The sequence below is a fragment of the Erythrolamprus reginae genome, chromosome 2 (genome assembly GCF_031021105.1).
Source record: "Erythrolamprus reginae isolate rEryReg1 chromosome 2, rEryReg1.hap1, whole genome shotgun sequence".
In the NCBI taxonomy this organism is placed as follows: domain Eukaryota; kingdom Metazoa; phylum Chordata; class Lepidosauria; order Squamata; family Dipsadidae; genus Erythrolamprus; species Erythrolamprus reginae.
The window spans coordinates 71,994,931-72,018,962 of record NC_091951.1 but is presented as its reverse complement, the minus strand read 5'-3'; the positions used below and the strand labels follow the sequence as shown (position 1 = coordinate 72,018,962).

General features: G+C 39.4%; 1 protein-coding gene across 4 annotated transcripts in view; it reads left to right on the top strand.

Moving 5' to 3' along the window:
• FGD5 (FYVE, RhoGEF and PH domain containing 5) overlaps positions 1-24,032 on the top strand; it is a 171,998-nt gene that overhangs the window by 113,925 nt on the left and 34,041 nt on the right. For 3 of the 4 annotated variants that reach the window (XM_070738319.1, XM_070738320.1, XM_070738317.1), the window contains exons 6-10: positions 6,371-6,522; positions 7,606-7,762; positions 14,916-15,003; positions 21,364-21,414; positions 22,453-22,511. In XM_070738319.1, coding sequence (XP_070594420.1) covers positions 6,371-6,522; positions 7,606-7,762; positions 14,916-15,003; positions 21,364-21,414; positions 22,453-22,511 — 507 coding nt within the window. The remainder of the gene's footprint in view (positions 1-6,370; positions 6,523-7,605; positions 7,763-14,915; positions 15,004-21,363; positions 21,415-22,452; positions 22,512-24,032) is intronic. The other variant, XM_070738318.1, reaches the window with a different exon arrangement.

Here is a 24,032-nt window from a genome sequence, read left to right as displayed (position 1 = left end):
AAGTTTCAAACTATCATGATAAGTTTCCAATATATCTCGGCGTTATCTAATCATATTTCAATTTACTTACATTGGCCATAATAATTCTACTGATTGGCTTCATGGTATGATACATCGTTCAAGTCAAGTCAAACTCAGTTCCAAGTTAAAACAGATAACTGCAAGTTCTTTATTTAGTAACAGTATATTTGGCACTACTTTTTGCTAGGATTTTGCCAATAATCTTTGTATTTCCTGAACTCTGGAATTAGATGGGATACAAATCATTGAAACAATAGATCAATCAATAAACATGTAAGCAAGCAAGCAAGCAAGCAAACAAGCAATAGCCATATCCAATATTGAGAAGTCCTCAATGCTCTTTGAGCCTGGTTATTTTGCTGCAGATGTTTCCTTAACCAAAGTAGGTAACTTCATCATTACTAGTCCGCTAGCACTTATGGTATTACCTAGTTTAGGTAATGAAACATTTACAAGAAAACAACCAAAGCTCAGAGAGCATCAAGGAGCCCTAATTTCAACCCTGAGCAACAAATGTTCTCCTTTACAGGTCCAATACAGCTTACATTTTTTGTGCTGGACAATGAGTCATGGTATATGATTTATTATATGACAACTACTAATAAACAAAATCACAGTTCAGTTTTAAAAAGGTCAAAACAACCCTGTTGCTTAAATGAGTCTAAGGTCAGTGACCAGAGGAGCAAATGGTTTGAAAACAGCATTGAAATTGTGTGGATTACCTTCATCTAGGACTTTTCCCATCAGATTAATGTGCTTTTAATTTGACAACAGAAATTAAATCATCTTTAGCATTGTCTGCAAAAATACATACATAAAGTCAAGTATTCCAACTGAAATCTCAACTACCTAAATCAATTCCAAATGGAAACCACCAACATTTCTGGAAAAGCAACCACAACAATTTAGTTAAAATACAGCTGTGCAGTTTCTGTATATGTATTATTTCCTCTCATAATTTGTCACTAGAGATGATCCTGGATTCTCATATGACTTTTTTCCCCTTCCTTCTTGTTCCTCTACTCATTGAATATTCCAACAGTGCCAGAAAAAATAGAATAAAACCAAATTGTCAAAATATTTGAATTTAAAATGCACTCAAAAATACTATTGGCAAAAAATAAATAAAACCACAATGAACAATCAAATAGTTTTCCATCTGGATGCAAAAGAACTTAAGGCCAGTTTTAGTAATTGCAAGCTGTGTTCAATAGTCTTAGTCTATTCCTAGGATTATCTTCCTACCTTCTAAAGTTGAAAATTAAAGTGCTCAATCAGGAGGCAAGACAACAGTATCCTCTGATGGTTTTCAGAGACCCTGGTCTTAAGCTCTTTAGATGCAAAGGGAGGCTTCACTGGCTGAGTTACGTCAGGGCATGCTTTCCTCATACTATCTGCATGTGTTCCCAATAATTCTCATCCAGTGTTTCCATTCTGATTGGAAATATTAAAAAGAAAACCCATTTTGTATTCTTAGCAAACTTCTTGTGCTACTAAGAAAATTATCAAGCGAAAGCAACCAGAACCACTCATGAAAAGTGTCAATGGTAGTTTATTGCTACTCAAACTATATTACAAGAATCTCACCAGATTGACTGAATTGAATTGAATACTTTATTTGGCCAAGTGTATACATTCAGTATACATGCAAAGCAACAGAGGATAATAAGGATAAATAGTAATACTACAGCAACAACACATAGGTTGTTGTACATAGACATTAGATTGCAGCAGCAGTGAAATCCACACTGCTCAAAAAAAATAAAGGGAACACTTAAACAACATAATATAACTCCAAGTAAATCAAACTTATGTGAAATCAAACTGTCCACTTAGGAAGCAACACTGATTGACAATCAGCTGTTGTGCACATTCAACTTTGTACAGAACAAAGTATTCAATGAGAATATTTCATTCATTCAGATCTAGGATCTGTTACTTGAGTGTTCCCTTTATTGTTTTTAGCAGTATACTTACCTTCCCGACTGGTTTGGAAGCCCACACTTTACACTCGCTTTTTCAGCCTCTGCACATGCTCAGAAAGCTTTGTGCATTCAAAGCTTAGGGTTAAAAACAAGAAAATTGTGAAATCTGGGCAGGTGGGTGGAGCCTGATGCTGCCGTCGCTACCAGTTCTTTGAACCACCTGCAGCTACCGCTACCAGTATGCCTGAACCAGGGTGTACTGGTAGGATTTCACCACTGGATGACAGTGAGAGAATTAGGTGTTCACGAGGGAAAATACAGTGTTTGGTGCATTCCTTTGGGAACAGCAAGATAAAACCTCATTGATTCTCGGAGAGTTTGACCTGTGCTACTTACTGAAGTGCAAAGACTCTAAACGTAGGCCCTTCTTAAGCCTTCCTTGCAGACTAGCTTCACAAAGATATCCCAAATCTATAGAGGCTCTATAGCTTCATTTAGAACTTGTATTTACAATTATTACATATCAGATCTGAACATACTGTGAAGGGACAAGATAGGAAACAGGGAAATTAAGTGACCTACCAACAATTGTAGATTTCATACACAATGTAAGGAAAAAACAAATAGCAACTTCAAACTAGATACTCTTCACATAAACAACCACTTATGCAAGCAAATAGGTCAACATAGCCGCTCTGAGTCATTTTTAAAGTGAGCGGCATATAAATACAAATAATAAATAAATAAACATCGTGGGTTGCTTGAAAATAGTGAAAAGTGAGGATTTTAAAAAATCATGTCAAAACCAGGGTGGGTTCTGTCTTAGTTCGCTTCCTCCCACGCTGCAAATCCATGCTTTGTTGGCGTGCAAGCATGCATGCGCAGTGCTAAAAACCCAGTTTCTGCCCATGCACAGCAGCAAAAAACAAGATGGCAGTGCTTTAGGTGCTGTCAAGAGACTCAGTTCAGGGGCATGTCCAGATGACCAACACTACTGGTTATGCAAGCAGGCGAAAAGTCCCACAGAGTTGGCCTTCTCCAGGTCCTGTCGACCAAACAATGTCATTTGGCGGGCCCCAGGGGAAGAGACTTCTCTGTGGCGGCCCCGGCCCTCTGGAATCAACTCCCCCCAGAGATTAGAATGGCCCCCACCCTCCTTGTCTTTCGCAAACTACTCAAGATCCACCTTTGTCGCCAGGCAGGGGGGAGTTAAGATATTCCTTCCCCTAGGCCATTACAAGTTATGCATGGTATGTTTGTGTGTATGTTTGGTTTTTATAATAAGGGTTTTTAGTTGTTTTATTACATTGGATTGTTACATGTTGTTTTTATCATTGTTGTTAGCCGCCCTGAGTCTGCGGAGAGGGGCGGCATACAAATCCAATAAATCCAAATCTAAATCCAAATCCTACTACTGGTTCTATAGAACCAGTTAGTAGGAATTTTCACCTGCTTGCATAATCGGTAGTCTATAGAACCAGTTGGGACCCACCTCTGGTCAAACTGGTCTATAGAACCAGTTGGGACCCACCTCTGGTCAAAACAAAACTTGGAGGAATCCCTCTGTTCAAAACAAAACAAAACTTGGAGGAATCCCTCAGGATAAATGATTTCCCCCCCTTCTGCTTATGTGTCAGTTCTCAGTTCTGTTCCTATTAATAACTAATATGTGACATGAACAGATTTAGCCATTGCAAGAGTTAATAATGTGTCTCCCTGCAGCACGGACTGGAAAGGAAGGTCAAATCAGGGTCGATAGCTGTTTTCTTGTTATGTTTTTTCTTTGAATGAAACCAAGAACTTTTGTAATCTCCACATCTGCTGCAGCTGCCATAACTGAGGAACCACTGAGGTTTTTCAAGTTCCATCTATTCACAAAGCCTCCCTTTTGAGCCAGCTTTTCAATTAGCGGCTCCCACTCTTCCTCGGAACAAGGGCATGCTTTTTCTTTTTCCTCTCTCTTGTGCAATAAAAACTCCAGACATTTCCATACTTTACTAGGACGCAAAGGAAGAGTTGGGAAAATGCTAAATGTTTTTTAAGCGATTCCACATGGCACTCCAGAGCATGAGGGAGCTTAAAAATATGTTTCCAGTTCCCCCTCAGTGTATAGTTATTCTCATAGACAAAGTAACTTCTAGCCATCTTCCCACAAAGCTTAAACTGGCAGCAAGCAAGAAATTTTCCCGCCAAGAGCCATAACATGGGCCAGAACAAAAGAACACCCAGCTGCTTCATTCAACTCTATTCCAAGCTGTTCTGCTCCAGGGAAATGAGAGGAATTTCATGAACCCATGGATTCTTCCGCAGGCTACTTATCCAGCACTATGGAAATACACAGCTACTTTCTACCCTGCACATACTCCATGACTCTTGATTTTGATAAGGGGTTATAGAAATCTTGGGGGGGGGGGGGGTTTGATATAAATTAGAGAACTATGTAGAACTGCTGAATTGACTCAGATTTTATCATTAAAAGCACTTAGCTTGCATTGTCCCCCCTCCTCTTGCTTGCTTGCTCTAATCTACTTTTGGTATGGACCGAAAAGAGGTAATGTTTTCTGGATTGTACAGTTATTTCTTTCTACAGACAGCACCGTTCTCTTTGCTCTTTTAGCCTCTCTCTAATATAAACATATACACTGAGTTAAAGAAATAGATAACATGAATGGAAAAAAAAATAAACCATGTATATACAGTGGGCTTATTTTGTTAGTATGATTGATTGTATTGTATTATGTACTTCTACTGGTTTGATGGGGCACAGAGGCTATGGTAGCTAGAACAAAAGATCAAAGCCCTCCATGGCATCGGACCAGATTACTTACAGGACCCCCTTCTACCACATGAGCCCCAGCGACCAGTTAGGTTCCACAGAATCAGCCTCCTCCAGGTCCCCTCAACTAGAAAAGAGCCTTCTCTGTGGGGGGCCCGGTCCTCTGGAATCAGCTCCCCTCAGAGATCCGTAACGCCCCCACCCTCCTCACCTTCCATAAGTATCTGAAGACGCACTTGTGTCGATAGGCCTGGTGACATTAGTCATCAACCCCTGCCTATGAATGTATGTATGTTGAATGGAAATGCACAGCCGGCATCTTTAAGAGCCGGCCAAAATTGCCCCAGGAGCCGAGAGACGCTGCCGGTACCATTTCCAGCTTCCAGGGAAAAAATGGAAATTTGGCTTCTGGCAGTGCGCCAGGCCGGCGCGCTGCCTCTTGGGCCTGGGAGGAGATCCTAAGCTGCCCTCGGCTATCCTAAAGCGAACACCCGCCCACCCTCCTCTATCATACAGTGTGCCTGGACAGGGTCGCCTCGGAGCCAAATAGGAATTTTTTGCGGTCTCTCCTATGGATGCGGCCGTTTTTTCGCCTATTCCACACTGACGTTAAGGATGGACTGGTTAGGGGGTATGGCGCAATGTAGAGATACATTGGATTAATTTGGCTTCCCTCTGGTCACTGGGGTTTGGCAGGTTAGGGGCGGAAATGGGAAGTAGGAGCAACTGCGCGTTCTCCTTTTGGGCATCTGTTTTGGATTTTGAACTCATGAGAAGGGAAGCTATATAAATTTGATTAATAAATAAATTGGCTTATACTACATCCGATTTTATGTTATCTATTAGCATAAAATCTATATTGCTTGAACAGAAATGACTGTAATTCATAATCTCACTTTATGATTTATAATGGCTTGACTATTGATTTGTTAATGATATATTACTTGGATTTTAAGACAATTGGTAGTTTGCTAGTCTGAAACTAATTAATAACATATTGAAAAATTAACCTAATTTCATGATACTTGTAAATCTCCTGTTTATGTAGTTCGTGCTTCAGCAATCAATAATGTTGGTGCAATTATAAATGGGGAAAAAAGAGATTTTAGCAAAAATTATTGTCTTTAATTATGATACAATGAGAACTGATTGAAGCCAAGCCACTAAAACCCTCATTGTGTATTGGACTAACTAACTAACTAGATAGATAGATAGATAGATAGATAGATAGATAGATAGATAGATAGATAGATAGATAGATAGATAGATAGATAGATGATAGATAGATAGATAGATAGATAGATAGATAGATAGATAGATAGATAGATAGATAGATAATTGTCTGACCTGTTCCATTTATCTAAATTCCCAAATTTCATGTAAGAAACATTTTCATGAATGTACTTATGTTATGAAAAATGCATTTGCTCTCTCAAATTCAAAAACTATTAGCAGTAATGTGAGGTTATGTGAGAAAATTGTTACACATCAAAAGTTTGTTATTCAAATTGTCCTTGACTTGCTAAGTAAAAGTGAGCTAATAAGAGAGATGGAAATGATGTTAACTAAAACGCACCATATGACCAAGATATGGACAAATGTTGTTAAACTCTTAAAGCAGATAATACTGTAAATTGTATATTTACAGGATTTCCATGAAGCTGTCTTAAAAGTGCTGGGAGATGAGTGTGATAATGATCCTGAAGAAACAAAGCTCAAGGAAGGACTGAAGGAAATCCCAGAAATCTATAATCTACACCAAGAAATACTGGGGGAGCTGGAAGAAAAAGTCCTTAACTGGTAAATATAATTAGATGGGCCAGGGGTGGTGTTAAATCACTGCACTGGAGACTCTTGCTGTTCAAAGCATGTTTATTTCGAAAGACATAACAACCAACTGATCCTCTCAACAGTAACTCCCAACAAGGGCAATGGCTAATCCGTTGTCCTATTTATACCTTTTCTTACACGCGAGAATTTCTACTGACAACCGTTTATTTTTGGCGGCAACCTAGAACTAGCTGCATATTAACCAATCAGCGATTTTCTTTTATTTCTTTAAACGAACACAACAGGTGGGATTTGAAAAATATTAGCAACCAGCTCACTTCCCGGTTGCTGGGTGGGCCTTCCTGCATCATGGCAGGGTGTGTGTGCATTTTCATTCTTCTCAGACTCTGGAGGCTCTCCTTGAGCCTCTGGGAGGGAGAAATTGGCCTCTCCTGGGCTCCGGAGGCCAGAAACAGGCCCATTACCACATTTCCATTCAGCTGCTGTTTCATTTTGTTGGAAAGTTCCAATTTAAGAAATATATAAGTCCTTCTATGCCCATGAGCAAGAATCACACTAAATCAGAAAAAATAAGGTGCATATACTGTACAAGCTTTTTAATTATTGGTTAACTTTTTTGCTTTATAAAGAAACGCATACTACCTAGTCATAACTTATGGCTTTCCAACTATTTGACCATCCCTTGCTTTATTGTTTAGCAGGCATCAGAACCAGCTGGGACTTTATCAAACTCCAGCATTACAAGCAGTGAAGGGCTATCAAAAATTTTACTACCATACTGTGGGCGTGGCTTATGCAGGGCGCCCTGCATTTTCTTTCAACATCTTTCAGTGCAAATCGGGTGCCCTGGGATGGAGCTCCATTTTCACTACCCCATTGGGTACCTTCCCATCCGGGCAGCAGCCCATCCCTGATTACAAGATATATGGACTTACTACTGGAACAAAAATGTTATGTATTTATGTGTTCAATTTCTGATTAATGTCATTTAAAAGTTATGATGAAAAAAAAGATTGTCTGTGAAAATCTAAATTAAGTATGGAGAATTTTCTATTCCTTTCCCCCCCCCCCCTTTATTCTCAATGGTTTTAGGGAAGAACATCAGAAAGTAGCTGACATTTTCCTCTCCAGAGAATCAGGATTTAATCACCACACAACTTACATAATGCAGTTTGATAGGAATTTGGCTTTGCTGGATGATGTTCGCCTTAAATCTTCTGAGCTGGATACTGTCATTAAAGTGTTTGAGGTAGAGTCTCTTCATTTTTGTATTGTATGTTGATTTATTATTGTAGTTTCTAATATTATCTCCCTCATTCTTTCTCTTCTTCCTTGTCTAAAATAGATAAGAATTTGGAAGTTGATATTAGCGATAATTCAATTCAAGAATGGCTTTAAGAAGAAAGTAAAGTAGGAAGAGTACAAATACATACTAAGCAGGGGTGAAATGTGAAAATTTCCCCTGCCGATTCTGCGGGCATGGCTTATTTTGTGGGCATGGCTTGATGATTGGTGGGTGTGGCTTCAGATGGACATGGCTTGAGAGTCATGTGACCGGGTGGGCATGGCCAACTTGTAAAATGTGGTGAAACTCACTTAACAATGCTTCTGCTTATCAACCAAATTATTGGGTTTAATTGTGGTCATAAGTTCTTCCTTCCTTCCTTCCTTCCTTCCTTCCTTCCTTCCTTTCCTTCCACTCCCTTCCCACTTTCCTTTCTTCCTTCTGTCCTTCCCTCCTTCTTTCTTCCTTCCTTCCTTCCTTTCCTTCCTTCCACTCCACTCCCTTCCCTTCCCACTTTCCTTTCCTTTCTTCCTTCCTTCTGTCCTTCCCTCCTTCTTTCTTTCTTTCTTTCCTTCCTTCCTTCCTTCTTTCTTTTTTTCTTTCTTTCTTTCTTGACTCTTTCCTCTTCTCTCTCTCTCTCTCTCTCTCTCTCTCTCTCTCACACACGCACACACACGTGTCACATAGATGGAGCCCTTCCCTGGAAGTTCTACTGTGCAGACGCACTCGGCAGCAGTAGCAGCAGCTGTGGTGGGGATGAGGTTTTCCTGGGAAAGGGGCCTTGGAGGTCATCTAATCCAACTCCCTGTCTAGGCAGGAAACCCTAGAGCACTTCAGACAAATGGTTATCAACATCTTCTTAAAAACTTCCAGTGTTGGAGCATTCACAATTTCTGGAGGCAAGCCATTCAATTGTTCTGACTGCCAGGAAATTTCTCCTTAGTTCTAAGATGCTTCTCTCCTTGTTTAGTTTCCACCCATTGCTTCTGGTTCTAGCCTCAGGTGCTTTGGAGAATAGGTTGACTCCTTCTTCTTTGTGGCAACCCCTGAAATATTGGAACACTGCTATCATGTCTCCCCTGGTCTTTCTATATATATGAATGAATTTTCATATTCATATTCATATTTATTTGTAAAGAGGAGAAGTGGCAGTGTTTACTTAACAGACAAAAAAGGTTGTGAGAATAAATTGGTTACTTTCAATGTTGCTTTGGCTGTCCAAGCAGCTTGAAATATGGAATATGTCTCCCTCTGCAGCATATGTGAAATACTAATAATGACAATTTATTAAAACAACCATTTATCAACATTGGTTGAATATATATTCATCTGTCTGAAAACTCTATGGAATCCTTGATGAAAATGCAGATATCTGATTTGGAATAATTGTTTTTTTTAAATGATCTAGAACTATATTGCCTTGTAGATTGCACTTTCTTAATGCCAGAAAGTGCCTAAGAAAAATAAAAGTTATAAGCAAATGTTCGTTAAAGCATATGTGCCTCTGATGTTTTAGCATTCATATACCATAGACTTCAGCTGGTATACTACTCAAGTCATGACCACACCCAAGAAAATCCTGAAAGCATATACAGTGGTACCTCTGCTTAAGAATGTCTCTACTTAAGAACTTTTCTTGATAAGAACCGGGTGTTCAAGATTGTTTTGCCTCTTCTCAAGAACCATTTTCTACTTAAGAACCACAGCCTGGAAAAATTTCCCAGGAAATTTGAGAGCGGCACGAAGGCCTGGCCAGTTTCCTGACATTCCCCCTGGGTTTTTCTCTCTGGTGCAGTGTATGGGAGGCAGCCTCACGCCGCATATATGGGAGATGCATGTTCCTCCTTGCCGCCTCAGAGTCCCTCTTTTTTTTTTTAAGCCTTAAAGTTTTGGATTTTTTTTATTCCCTTCACCTCACTTTCTTCCTTTGGCAGCGACTGTTGTCCTCCTCTTCTTCCTCCTCCCACCCAAATTCTGAGCTTTTATTTCTTTCCTAATGAGTTTGCACGCATTATTTGCTTTTATTTGTTGATTCCTATGGGAAAAATTGCTTCTGCTTACAAACTTTTCTACTTAAAAACCTGGTCACGAAACGAATTAAGTTCTTAAGTTGAGATACCACTGTATTTTGTGAGTCACAGTGGACAACTCTGTGTGCGTGTATATTCAATTCAACTAAATGTGAATATTTAGTGGTGTAGAGTTTCCTGCCTATGCAGGGGGTTGGACTAGAAGACCTCCAAGGTCCCTTCCAAATCTGTTATTCGATTCTTAAAATAGTGATCAGAAGAACATATATGCATGTAGATTACTTCCTTAATTAATTCCTTAATTAGGAGCGCAATGGCTCAGTGGTTAATGATACTGAGATTGTCAGATGGAAAGTGGTACCCGAGTACTGCACAACTGGGTGCACTCCCATTCCTGCCCCAGGCTTCTGCCCACCTGGCAGTTCAAAAGCAAGCAAAATGCAAGTAAATTTAATAGGTATCACTTCAGTGGGAAGGTAACAACATCCTGTATGCCTTTGGTGTATAATCCTGCTGGCCACATGACCACAGAAAATGCATACAGACAATACTGGCTCCCTTGGTCAAGAAACATAGATGAGCACCACACCCTAGAATCAGACATGACTAGACAGACAAACCTTTACCTTGCTCCCTTACTACAAGAGAAAATTGTAACTCTTCCATAATGCCTCTTGGCAAGAAAATAGTTTCTGCATGTACATCAGGACCCTACTCTCAATCAGGGTATACGACTGATGGATTTAGCAAACACTGGACCTAGGTTTATCAACCCTGTATTGTTTATTATTATTATTTATTGGATTTATTGGATTTGTATGCTGCCCCTCCCCATAGACTCGGGGCGGTTAACAACAATGATAAAAACAGCATGTAACAATCCAATTAATAAAACAACTAAAAACCCTTATTATAAAACCAAACATACACACAAACATACCATGCATAACTTGTAATGGCCTAGGGGGAAGGAATATCTTAACTCCCCCATGCCTGGCGGCATAAGTGAGTCTTGAGTAGTTTACGAAAGACAGGGAGGGTGGGGGCAGTTCTAATCTCCGGGGGGAGATGCTTCCAGAGGGCCGGGGTTGCCAGAGAGAAGGCTCTTCCCCTGGGGCCCGCCAAACGACATTGTTTAGTTGACGGGACCCGGAGAAGGCCAACTCTGTGGGACCTTATCGGTCGTTGGGATTCTTGTGGTAGCAGGCGGTTCCGGAGGTAATCTGGTCCAATGCCATGTAGGGCTTTAAAGGTCATGACTCCTTTATATAAAGGAGTTCCTTGAATTCTTGAAACACATATCCTAAGGCACTTCTGATGCTCACATAGTAATAGGCAGAGCAGTGTTGTGGCCTTGTGGCTCCACAGCACCATAGGTGTTTGCAGTTCATGGACGTTTCCTTGCTGATCCAGACATACTGTCTCAGCAGCATTTCCTCAAATTCCTTTGAATCTGTAGAATGGGTGCACTCCCACTGGTGGAAGCTCCTCTTTTTTTCCTACTACCAATTTAAAATTTCTATTTTCTTATAGCTAGGTATAACACAGTGATGGGCCGCTATCGAAACAGTCAGGTGCTATGCTTCAGTAGCAATTTTGGGGATGCGCATCCCCGATGCACGCATGCATGCCCTCGCATAAGATTTGACTTCTGCGCATGTTCAGCAAGCGAAATCTTGTGTGAAGATGCTTGTGCAAGTGAGATTTGCTGATTTTCGCTTTTTTTTGCTTCTGCGCATGTGCGGAAGCAAAAATATCGGCAGAAATTGCCAAAGTCTCACTCACGTGCGCATCCTCACCCAAGATTTCACTTGTGCATGCGCAGAAGCCAAATCTCACACCGACAGCCTTGGAGGGCACACCGATAGCACAAAAGACGGCAGTCCTTTGCTGGTGTAATGGTACTTTGACATCATCCTTCTCTCCTCCCCAGCTGTGCACTCCAAAGCACTGGGGTGAGATTTCCCCATTACTGAATTTATGTATCCAGTGCATTTCCCCCATGTTCAATCTTGTTCCTCACACACAGATTGCACCAGTCTGCGATTGTACCACATCCCTCGATTGCCATAGTTTTGAGAAGTACTCCTAAAATTCTTGCTTGTCCAATTCTCACTGTTTGCGTACCTGAAAAATATCTCAGAAGTTGGTGTCTGATCTGTTCTCCAAAAGAGTTCTGGTCTTTTTAAAGCTTAGCTTCTTGAGGAAGGATGCACATGCTTGACTGACTTTATTGATATTAGGCAGCACTTCTGAAGATGTTTTTCTGTGTAAATATCAGTGGTTTTTATTCTGTGCTCTTCGTCCTCTCCTCTGCAAGGACCCAAGAAGCAGGATAAAGATATATTTCATGGGAACATTGCGGTCCCTATTAAATAAGGGACAAGGGTTGCGACACTAATGTTTTTGTCTTAGCCTTATATGCTGCCCTTCGCTTGGAGTTAATGGAATTTTTATTTGAGCCATAAATTTGAGCTCAGAAGGCTCATATATATGTGTGCGTGAGAGAGAGACATCGTATAGAGATGGGGGGAAAAGATTTCTCATGAACTTCTCAGGCAGAATGGTATCCCGAGTAAATTCAAGGGATGATAGCAAATGAACAAGAGAGAAGGAAGGAAATCACTTCTAAAACTGATCAAAACTGACAATGAGTCATATGAGGGAGCAATATACTGTATTTTCTGATCAAGCTTTATGGATTGTCTTTCTGATAAACAAGATATACAGACAGCAGTTTTCATCCTAGAAACCAAGGTAGTTGTATATCTATACTGCACGAGTCAAAAAGAGGGCTGTGAAAATATTTACTGATCCCTTGCATCCTAGACACAAATTGTTTCAACTTCTATCCTCAAAATGACGCTGTAGAACACTGCACACCCAGACAACTAGACACAAGAACAGTTTCCCCCCTGAACGCCATTACTCTGCTAAACAAATAATTCCCTCACCACTGTCAAACTATTCACTTAGGCTGAATTACTATTACTATTGGTCTTCTCATCGTTCCTATCACCCATTTCCTCCACTTATGACTGTATGACTGTAACTTGTTGCTTGTATCCTTAAGATTTATATTAATATTGATTGTTTCCTGATTGCTTATTTGTGCCCTATGACAATTATTAAGTGTTGTACCTCTTTTATGTACAATGAGAGCATATGTACCAAAGACAAATTCCTTGTGTGTCCAATCACGCTTGGCCAATAAAGAATTCTATTCTATTCTATTCAGAGCCATCTCTTTAGATGGCCCTTGCAGTCTTAGCATCATTGCATTGATGACAAGGTTTCCTATCCCTGGGAACATTATAGTGTAAAATTAGACTTAGGAGAAGCAAGAGATGAAGGGGAAAGAAGGGGAAAGAGTTGACTCAGCTTACTTTTTGGGGTGCTTGGAACTTAGTTGTTTTCTTGCAGACTTTTCATCACCCAACTAAGCAACATCATCAGGTTCTGAGGACTTTTAATCCATTGTTGCCTATTCATTAACCATCTAATTTCTCTTACATGGGAAATCCCTTGCGCACTTCCTGCTTCAGCATTATAAACACATAAAAATACAAGGAAGGCAAAAGAGAGAGATACTAGTGATTTATTTTTGCTAAATGGAACTGGAGTTTCTTTTAGGTACAGGCATGGTGAAAGCAGAGGTCATACCCAGGGGCATTAGGTGACTGAGCCAAAAATTGCAAGCACTGACTGATTGACAGTTCTCCAGACTTGCAAATGCCTTAATGTGGTTTTATTTGACAATGGTCTTGATTTTTTGATGTCTGAACAGATATGCAAATAGTCAATATTTCCAAGATCAATCCCAGGTGGATATTTAATTGGATTGAGAAGGGTAAGAAAATGGAAAGTCTGATTGTCTTGAAGAGACCAGAGAAACTAGCTAGAAATACAACAATCCAAAACTGGGGCTTGACGTCACTAGCGCTTCCCTGATAGGGATAACTTATGCTACACCCCTCACCCCTGACTCTATTTTGTGATAAACTGTTCGGAATTGTGTGAATCAAAAGATGGTGACCCTCATTGTTTTTTCAGCTAAGTCCCTGTGTATTTTTCCATGTTGCTATTTCAATTCAGAGCTTCTGTTTTGGAAGATGAAACAGTTTTCTTTTGCTAATAGGTCTTAAATTACTGCCAAAAATGATATATTAAAAGGAAAAGAACAGTCTGCTTCCTGTTCAGTCTTTACCTCTCTGATCCTTGCTGCATTTATAAAGAAGCAGAAACGTCTAGGTTTTTTAAATATTATTTGCGTTCTGGTCAAAATAGACAACAGTAGAGTTGAGATCATTGGGTCACGCCTTCCCAAATAGCAATGAAGTCACATCCATTCCTCCAATAGCTCTCTGAAAAACTAGTGAGCATGCGTCAAAAATTCCATAGTTCACTCAAAGGTCATGAGTTTAAGTTGAGGAATTCTTACCTAGTAGACTGAGTGCAACGGTGGTATCAGTTCTAGTGGAAATGTCTTTCTATTAATTTATATTAAGTCTGAGATGTCAATGCCAATCCTGCTTAGGTCAGGATCTGTCCATATAGCACCAGTAAATTTATTAATTAGATGTATTGGTAAGTAAAGCAGTAATATAAATATAATAAAAAGATAAGCAGTAATATAAAAACACTACGTGGTTTAGACAAGGTTCAGAATTCCACTTGGACCATAATATCTCACTTCAACCACAATATAATTAAGACTTTTGACCTTTAATTTCAGGATTATTAACACACTTCTATTGTAAAATATGTTACTTCCTGATTGTTAGAGAATGCTTGAATATGCCATTATAAGCATGTGAAACTTTGTGAATGGTGGGTTGCTCCCAGTTTGGCCCAGTTCTGTGAACTGGTAGTGGCAGTGACGTGAGATTCGACCCACCCACCCACCAACCCGGGACGCTTTTGCGCATGCTCAAAAGAATCATCACGTGCAAACTGGTAGCAACGGATTTTAGAACCCATTACTGGTGACTACTATCTTCATGTAAAACAAGGGCAGGTTCGGAGATTATTTTCGGATTGTTGGAGCTCTGACCTTTATACTTTTTCTTCCCTTCTTTTGAGGACAGCAGGTTCGTGATGGCAGTCCCTTGAATGTGAAACACCAGTTGCTGAAAGTGGTTCAGCGCGTATTCCAGTACCACGTGCTACTCACAGGTGAACAAAACAAAAGCATTTCATCTTTATAATTAACGAGTCTTCTTTTCCCTGCTTAGGCGGTGTCGACTGCAAATTTAGGCAATGCAATTTGTCCTCAATTCACTTTTGTTTTTAGAAGATTCTCCCCTTTTCTTTAAAAATCAAGGAAAGGAAGGAGAGCAGAAAGAAAAGAGCTCAAATGAGTTCTATTTTATTGTTTAGGGTTGCAGAATTAAAATTGTGAAGACTGTTAGCCAATGTCCCACTTGCAGCATTAGACGAGGCAGGATAAGATTCTTATCAATCAACTGGGTTTGATACATATCTCCTTTATTGCATTTTATCTTGAATTTAATAAAAGCAAAATACAGAGATGTGGCACACTGCTGTACAGTAATCTGTGAGCTTACTATTTTCTGAGCTGAGTCATATATTAAACATGGTAAATATTAGGTGCTGAAACTCTGTAGAGATCATTCAGTCATTTGTTATTCTTGATGGAACTGTATGTCATATATTTAGGTGGAAATCCACCATTAATGGCTATCCACCAAGATATCATTTATTTATATATTTATTAGGGTTGAAAGGGACCTTGCAGGTCATCAAGTCCAACTCCCTGCTCAAGCAGGAAACCCTACACCTCCCCAGCCAGATGGCAGTCCAATCTCCTCTTGAAAACGTCCAGAGTTGGGGCGTTCACAACCTCCGCTGGCAAGCCGTTCCACTGGTTGATCGCTCTGACTGTCAGAAAGTTCTTCCTTATTTCCTGGTTGAATCTTTCCATGGTCAGCTTCCAGCCGTTGTTCCTCATCCGGCCCTCTGGTGCCCTGGAGAATAGAGTGACCCCCTCCTCTCTGTGGCCACCCCTCATATACCTGTATACTGCTATCATGTCCCCTCTGGCCCACCTTTTCTCTAGGCCAATGTTTCCCAACCCCAGCAACTTGAAGCTCTTTGGACTTCAACTCCCAGAATTCCCCAGCCAGCATTTGCTGGCTGGGGAGTTCTAGGAATTGAAGTCCAGATATCATCAAGTTACCAAGGTTGGGAAACACTGCTCTAGGTCATCCATGCCCAGTTCACGCAATCTCTCTTCGTAAGTCTTGGTTTCAAGTCCCCTAATCATTTTGGTTGCTCTTTTCTGCACCTTCTCCAGAGTTCCAATGTCTCTTTTGAAGTGTGGTGACCAGAAATAGATGCAGTACTCCAGGTGTGGTCTGACCAGGGCGTGGTAGAGTGGTATTATTACCTCTCTAGTCTTGGAGTGTATCCCCCTGTTGATGCAGTTTGGGATCGTGTTGGCTTTTTTTGTTTCTCATTTTTGTTTCTAATACCATGAGGTATCCAAAATAATTGAAAAGCCGGTTAAAATTGGCTGAATGGATTTAATGCCAAGTTAGCACTTCTTATGAATCCATTGATTTCATCAACATGCATCATTTAATGCCAAGTTATCACTTCTTATGAATCCATTGATTTCATCAATATGCAATATGTATCGTGATCCTACCAGTACGGATGAGGATGCCACACTGGTAGTAAAACTGGAACTGTGTGTGAAGCTTTGGGTTGCTGGTGTGTGCGTGCATGCATCCCAATAAGATTTCACTTATTTACTTAGATGACAGATGTTCATATTGAAGAAAAGCAGTAACGCATAATCATAAAGGATTACTTTGGAAAATATATACAATGATAAAATATCTGTTAAGATAAAGAAAGGTATAGGTAGTTTAGTTTGGCTTTGTAGTTGCTTTAATAATATTAATTTGTTTATTATTTTTACTTTTTAAAATACTTTGAAGCATGTAATAAATAAAATTTAGACTTTACAATTTGGGGGGGAAGGCAAAATAGCCTGCATGATAAATCATTGAAATTATTTTGTTAATGGAAAAAAGCATGTACTAATTTATATACTTGAGACAAATTATAGCCTGGTGTATAATTAATATAATATAAATATAATTACTTTAATGCTAATATAATGCTAATAACTGTATGTACTATTATTAATTTAATTTTCTTTGATTTTCTTCAGTACTATTGAGTTCTCTTTTTTAAACAGTGGAAAATTAATAAAAATATTTTAAAAGAAAAGTAGATTTTACTTCTGCGTATGCTCAGGAAGCAAAATTCCTTGAAGGGGTGCCTGTATGCAGGTGTGTGATTTTGGCATTTTTTTGCTTCTGCGCATGCACAGAAGCAAAAAAAAAATCAACAAAATCTTGCGTATACGTGCGTGTCCTCGCAAGATTTTGCCTCCTGTGCATGCACAGAAGTAAAATCTCGCTGGGACGCATGCACATCGGAGACCTGAAGTTGCGCGCCCAGCACACCAGTGGTGGCGGGAGTGGCAACCCTCGCCCGATCATCAACATTATCAGGAATAGCCCTTCCCGGGAGCTGAGAACTAGATTTCAGGTTTATTAAAACAATCATCATAGCAACACTCGCAAATCTGAAGAGACTAAAATTAAATGAGCTGCAGTAAGAACCTCCTACTGTGAGAGTTTGTATACTTGGCAGGTGGGATAAACATTTGAACTTTTCATTTAAAATTCCCTAAAACATCTTGGTTTTTTCTGCATGGAAACAGTTCTTGTGAAAAATAACCATAGCCCAGTGGCACAGCATTTTGTCTGAGTGCAGAGGAGCCCAAGTTCCATTTTAACTGCTTTCTGCACTTTAAAAAAATATACTGATGGTGCTAGGAAATATTTCTGTCAAGGACATTGTACAGCTTTATACAGCTTTTAACTAGAGAAAAGCAAATGGTTCTTTACAGAGCTTTACAGTTTGGGGAAGGCATTGGGACATAATTCAAGAGGAAAAATATGAGGGGAAAGGAAAACCAGAAAAACTAAGTGCCAGTGTTTAAAGTTTTGCACCTGATTGAATGACAAATTGTTGGGACAGTGCGGAACCCCCTCCAATCAAATGGTTACCACCAGATAATAGCTGGTGTGTGGTGGGGGGGTGGAATCCTGAAAGTCCCATAGAAGCAGGGGTGAAATTCAAAATTTTTCCCTATTGGATCTGTGGGCGTGGCTTGGTGGGTGTGGCAGGGGAAGGATACTGCAAAATCTCCATTCCCACCCCACTCTAGGCCCAGCCAGGGGTGGTATTTGCCGGTTCTCCAAACTACTCAAAATTTCCACTACCAGTTCTCCATGACCTGTCAGAACCTGCTGAATTTCACCCCTGCAGGGGAGCCATAGTTTATTTTATTGATTGCTGATTGATTGATTGATTGATTGATTGATTGATTGATTGATTGATTGATTGGACATTTATGCCACCCCTCTTTGAGGACTCGGGGCAGCTCACAACATACAATAAAACAATATAAAACATCTTAATCCAATTAATTACTTTAATTTTAAAAAAAACAACAGACTCAGGTGCCAAAAAGATGCGGGTTCATGTGAGTCCACACCCATAATGCAGTGCCCTCCTCCCCACATGCGCACAACCCCAGGTGCTACACACCCATGTATGCGCACAGTCGTCATTGAACTGGTAGGCCCCTTGAGCCATTTTTCGCCATCCACAAGGTTCAGGAAAGCCTTTTCCGAACTTTCAGTTTCCCCTTTTGGCCATTTTCGCTGTCCCCAGGGTTTAGGAGGCTTTCCTGAGGCTTGGGGAGATTGCAGAGAGCGAAAATGGCTGAAAAGAAGGCTGAAAATCAGCTGGCCAGGGTGCACATGCATGGTGGAGCTGACATAGGGCAACACCTCACGTGCCCTCAGATATGGCTCCACATGCCACAGGTTTGCCATCACTGCCCTATACCAGGGGTAGGCAAAGTTGGTTCTTCTATGACATGTGGACTTCAACTCCCAGAATTCTTGAGCTAGTATGATTGGCTCAGGAATTCTGGGAGTTGAAGTCCACAAGCCATAGAAGAACCAATTTTGCCTACCGCTGCCCTATACCATTATTCCTACATTTTAGGAAAGAGTTTATTTCTATTGTTCATCTTTCCTGTTCATATAAAGTGTTTAAACCAAATTGTTTTAAGTTCCCAATGTTAAAAAGAAAACATATGAAAAGAAATGGGTTTATTTAGTGAAAATTTTCACTAAAGAAAATTTTCAGAGATGAAAATGTTACCTCTTCATATCTATGGAAACTTGCAATCATAGTTTTTGCTTCATATCTTATGTATGAAGAGGGACTAGAAAATACATAATTTTTGATAAATGGATGCTGGGGAACATTAGCAGGAGTAACTGTGACTCTTAGGTGTTGTTTGTGAGCTTCCTAGGAATCAAAATTATTGCAAAAGATGATTCCCCTTGTTTTGGGGGAAACTACCCATTGATTTCAATTTAGTCTGCGTTGATTCTGAATGGCTAATCCCAATGCACTTTTATTTGTCTCCGATGAGTCAAAGAGTAAGAAACAGAAGTGCATAGAGCCTTTAGTGTTCAATAACTAGCCCACTATTGTTGTGGAATATAGTGTCTAAATATTTGTCTGAAATTATATAGGGTTTTCTGTCTGGATAGGGGATTGGATTAGAACATCTCTAAAATCCCTTAGAACTCAGTTATTCTGTTATAGTAGCCCCTGTAAATACATAGAGTAGTGAAATTTGAAGTTATTTGGTCTTGCTCATTTCAGACAAGATTCTTAAATTACATCTGGATCTTTTACCTTATTTTCTTGGTTTAACTCTTCTTTTCCCCTAATATAGACAACAGACATTCCCTTTCTCTCATCTTTTAATGAGATCACATGCCAGCATTGTATCATTCCACATGCTGCTGCTTTCATTTGTATTTGCTAAATTAGAATAATAAAATCTACTGCAGCATAGCCAAAGCACTACAGCTGCAAGATTTCTAACTTCCTATGCACATTTGGGAGAAATTATTGTAAACCACAATGATTCATCAGCTGGGGTAAGCAATGCCTCAAATCACAAGAGACAGCCTTGTGTATAACTTACACAGATATTGCAAATTGCTTATTGCCGCAGCTCTTCCCTGAGTGAGTTAGTAACTAGTCCAAAGAGCTCCACAGGAAAATAGAATGCCTCATCACTTTTATATTGACTATGTAAGTTGCAGCTCATACCAGTTACTTCTATACATGGTTTCAACACTAAGTATGATCTTCCTAATTAAACAGAATGCTGTTGAGAATCAGTTTATATTTAGCTATCTATGGTTAATCACAATACTTTAGATACTTTTCTAAATACTTTACAAGAAGAGCCCTCCACTCTGAAATAGATAGATGATAGATAGATAGATAGATAGATAGATAGATAGATAGATAGATAGATAGATAGATAGATAGATAGATAGATAGATGATAGGTGGGTGGGTGGGTGGGTGGGTGGGCGGATGGATGATGACGACGACTATTATTATTATTATTATTATTATTATTATTATTATTATTATTTATTACATTTGTATGCCGCCCCTCTCCGTAGACTCGGATGGATGGATGGATGGATGGATGGATGGATGGATGGATGGATGGGTGGATGGACGGGTGGGTAGGCAGACAGATGGAGAGACAGCGGACAGACAGAGTATCAGAGATACAGTACAGCATCTGTGATTTGCTTGCATTGCAGTGGTCAGCCAGCCCTTGTGTTCAAAGCTTCATTCCTGTTTGCCATACCATGTCTATCTTGCACATCCAAGAGCCTCCTGCCAACAAAATCCAAGTGTTGAATAAAAACTTAAATGTCTGGGCAGCTCTGATTTATTGCCAGGTCCTGATGTGAAGCTTTACAATAGCAGTTTCAACTTTGAGTTTGGCTGAACAGCAATATAATTAAAGCTGAAAACAGTGTGAAAAAGCATTCCAGTGTCTTAGTTTCTGTGGAAATGCACAATAAAACTTTGTTACACTTATTAAAATCAAACAATGAACACCATGCAGGAAAACTATGAAGGAAAGTTATGTGGAACTGTGTTATTGTTGCTGTTATAAAATTGTCCATCCTTTCAGATCATTTGTGTATTCCTTTGGCTGGTTTTTGAGACAAAGTTGGCAGACATTTTATGGGATAGTTAGTGAGGAATCCGTGGGCCAGGCCAAGCAGAACAATGATAGTAAAAGAATTAATGGAAGTGGGGGGGCGGAGAAAAAGTTCCAGAAGGTATACTGTATATTCCCTCTTGTATTGGGGAACAGTTAGGAAATAGGAAGGAAGTAGAATGAGTTTGACTTTTCTGGAGATGGATCTCATTTCATGGAGGAAGTAGTCTGCAGCATCCTATGACCCCAGGCCATGAATCCTGAGACATTGATCTTCACTCTGCTATTTAGATAATTGTGCAAGAAAGATAGATTAATTAGCAGATCAAAAACAATTTTTAATCCTATTTCATCTCCCCCCACCCCCAGATTACTTGAATAACCTCTGCCCTGATTCTGCTGAATATGAAGATACACAAGGTAATTTTACACAGCCTCATTTTACCAGCGTTGGGAATGATAAAACTCATGTTGCTTGGAGTTGACTCCATTTTGAAGTGTTAATGAAATCAGAATTCATTCTTCATTCTAGAATGGCTATCTGGAATGAACAGTACAGTATGTCTAATTGTTATTTAATAAAAATTCTATCGAGTCCTACTTTTCTGATAACTGAGGATATGTCTTTATTGAATTTTTAGGTTTTATCTTCATGATTAGGAACTTAGGACAATAAAATTTCTTGGATGTATGATAAGGACTTATGGAGTTTGATGAGAAGTTTGAAAACTCCACACATGCTCCAGTATCCCATTGAAAGGGCTCTTAATGTTTATTCTGATTCAAACCTAACTTTATCAACTATATTGACAAAAAAGAGAAGCTTAGCCTGAATTAGACTTTTAAGCATACATAGCAAAATACTTAAATTTCAGAGTTAAAAGAGAAACTTTCATTTTATGATTTATGAGATTGTAGAATTAGAATGAAACTTCTATTTTATCTCATATTATTTTTACCATATAGAAAGGGAGGGGCTACATTAGAAACTTTTAGTACCTTAATTACAGGCAGTTTTTTAAAAAATAATATAATATGTGAAATGAATGTGGAAAGAGCCTTCTGTTATTCCTAATGTCAGCCCTTTCTAATAATTCTTTTTATTTTGTAACAGCATAGGCAGAATTAATTACTTTAGGTTGTAGAATAAGATAATAAATTATTTTAAAAATCAACTCATGTTTAAACTATTATAGTTTCTACATAATATAAACAATATATTTATGCTAAATAAACCTTTGTTCTCCTGAGGAAAGATATTGTTCTAAAAGAATTCTGAATGCCCTTTACATAAAAGGCTACATAATAATAATAATAATAATAATAATAATAATAATAATAATAATAACAACAACAACAACAACAACATTAATAATAGTAATAATAATAATAGTAATAATAGTAATAATTTTACTTTATAAGCTTCATAAATTCATATGTTATTCCATTGCATTCCAGCGGCCTTGGTCATCATATCAGAACTTACAGATAGAGCCAATGACAGCATACAACAAGGGGTGAGTGTTAAGTCCTGACTTCAGAAATTATATATCAATGCTATCTTGATTATTTTTTGTTAAAAATGAAATAACTCATAAGAGGCTTAAAATAATTGGGCTTTTCGAATAATTCACATGTCGCGTTTACACTGCAACCTTACAGTATATTCAAGCTTGACCATATATTTGCATTTTTGTGGTTTAATTTGTTATATTCACATATTAAAGTATTTATGTCCAGCGAGGTCTGGCCATAGAGATGAAAATGATTGGTTATTGATTTTTAGAAAAAAATAATGGGAGGGCACAACAGCAGGGGAATTGTCCAATGGGAGACTGCAGTATTGAAACAGCTTAAAGTTGCAGTGTAAATGCAACATGTGAATTATTCAAAAAGCCCAATGGCTAATAATAACTCTGCCTTGGTAGGTTTCAATTTTAGCATGTTTTTCCTCATCAAGGATTCCTGATCTCAGGACAGCTCAACAGTTTCATCCATACTAATCATGGAAGAGATGCAAAGCTGAGTATTGTTGGCATACTGATGTCATTGAACCCAGAACCAATGCATGGCCTCTCCCAATTGTCTCATATAAATGTTAAACAGGAAAAACGAGGACAAATCTCCATAGCATCCCAGTGTCTCATCTCATATCACCCTTGGGTTGAACTATCCACTGAGGGAGAAGTAAAACCACTGCAAAATAATGCCTCTAAATCCCCAAAGGCAATCCAGATAACTACTAGGGAAGATATCAAAAGCTATTGAGACGCTTAATAGAACCAGGACAAGCACAATGCCTTCATCCAGAACCCTAACAATGACTGCTGTAGAGCAACTGCTAAATCTAGAGCAATCTCAATAAAGATTATTGGACAACAGCGATAGCAATAGCACTAAGACTTATACTGTCTCATAGTGCTTGACAACTGTTGTGGTTCAGTCTGGGACCCCTCCGGGAATGGCTGACCTTCTGTCGGTTTCCAGCTCAGAGGGAGAGGCTGAGGAACAGGAGGTGCAGACTGACGAGGAAGAGGAATCCCAGGCTGAAGAAGAAGGACAGCCAGAGTCCCACCAGGGGGAGCTCTCCCCAGCAAGCAGCCTGGATTCCTTAGGGGAAAATGCTCAAGACATCATAGATATGCGACAAAGGAGAGCTAATCAGAGACGGACTCAATTGGCTAAGTATTTCCAGCATTAGAGGTCACAGCTGGGTTTGGGTGTGGTGCTCTTGGGAAAGGATAAAAGGCGGACCCACCCTTCCTGGCTTGTGGAGTTTTATCTTGGAGATTCGTGAGACCTGTCTGTGAACTTTGGTGGCTTACAATCCTGGTTTGTGCCTTGGACTATTGAAACCTTGGGGGGGGGGTGCCAGCAAGAAGCTTGTGGTATTGACTGGACATCAGGACCCTGCTGTAACGTATTATAGCCTGTCTGTTGTGAAGACAGGTTTTCCTTTGTGCTTATTTTTTCCAGCTATAAAATACTTTTGGCTTTTACCAGAGTGTCTGGCTGTTTTTTCAGTTGGTGTTGAGGTC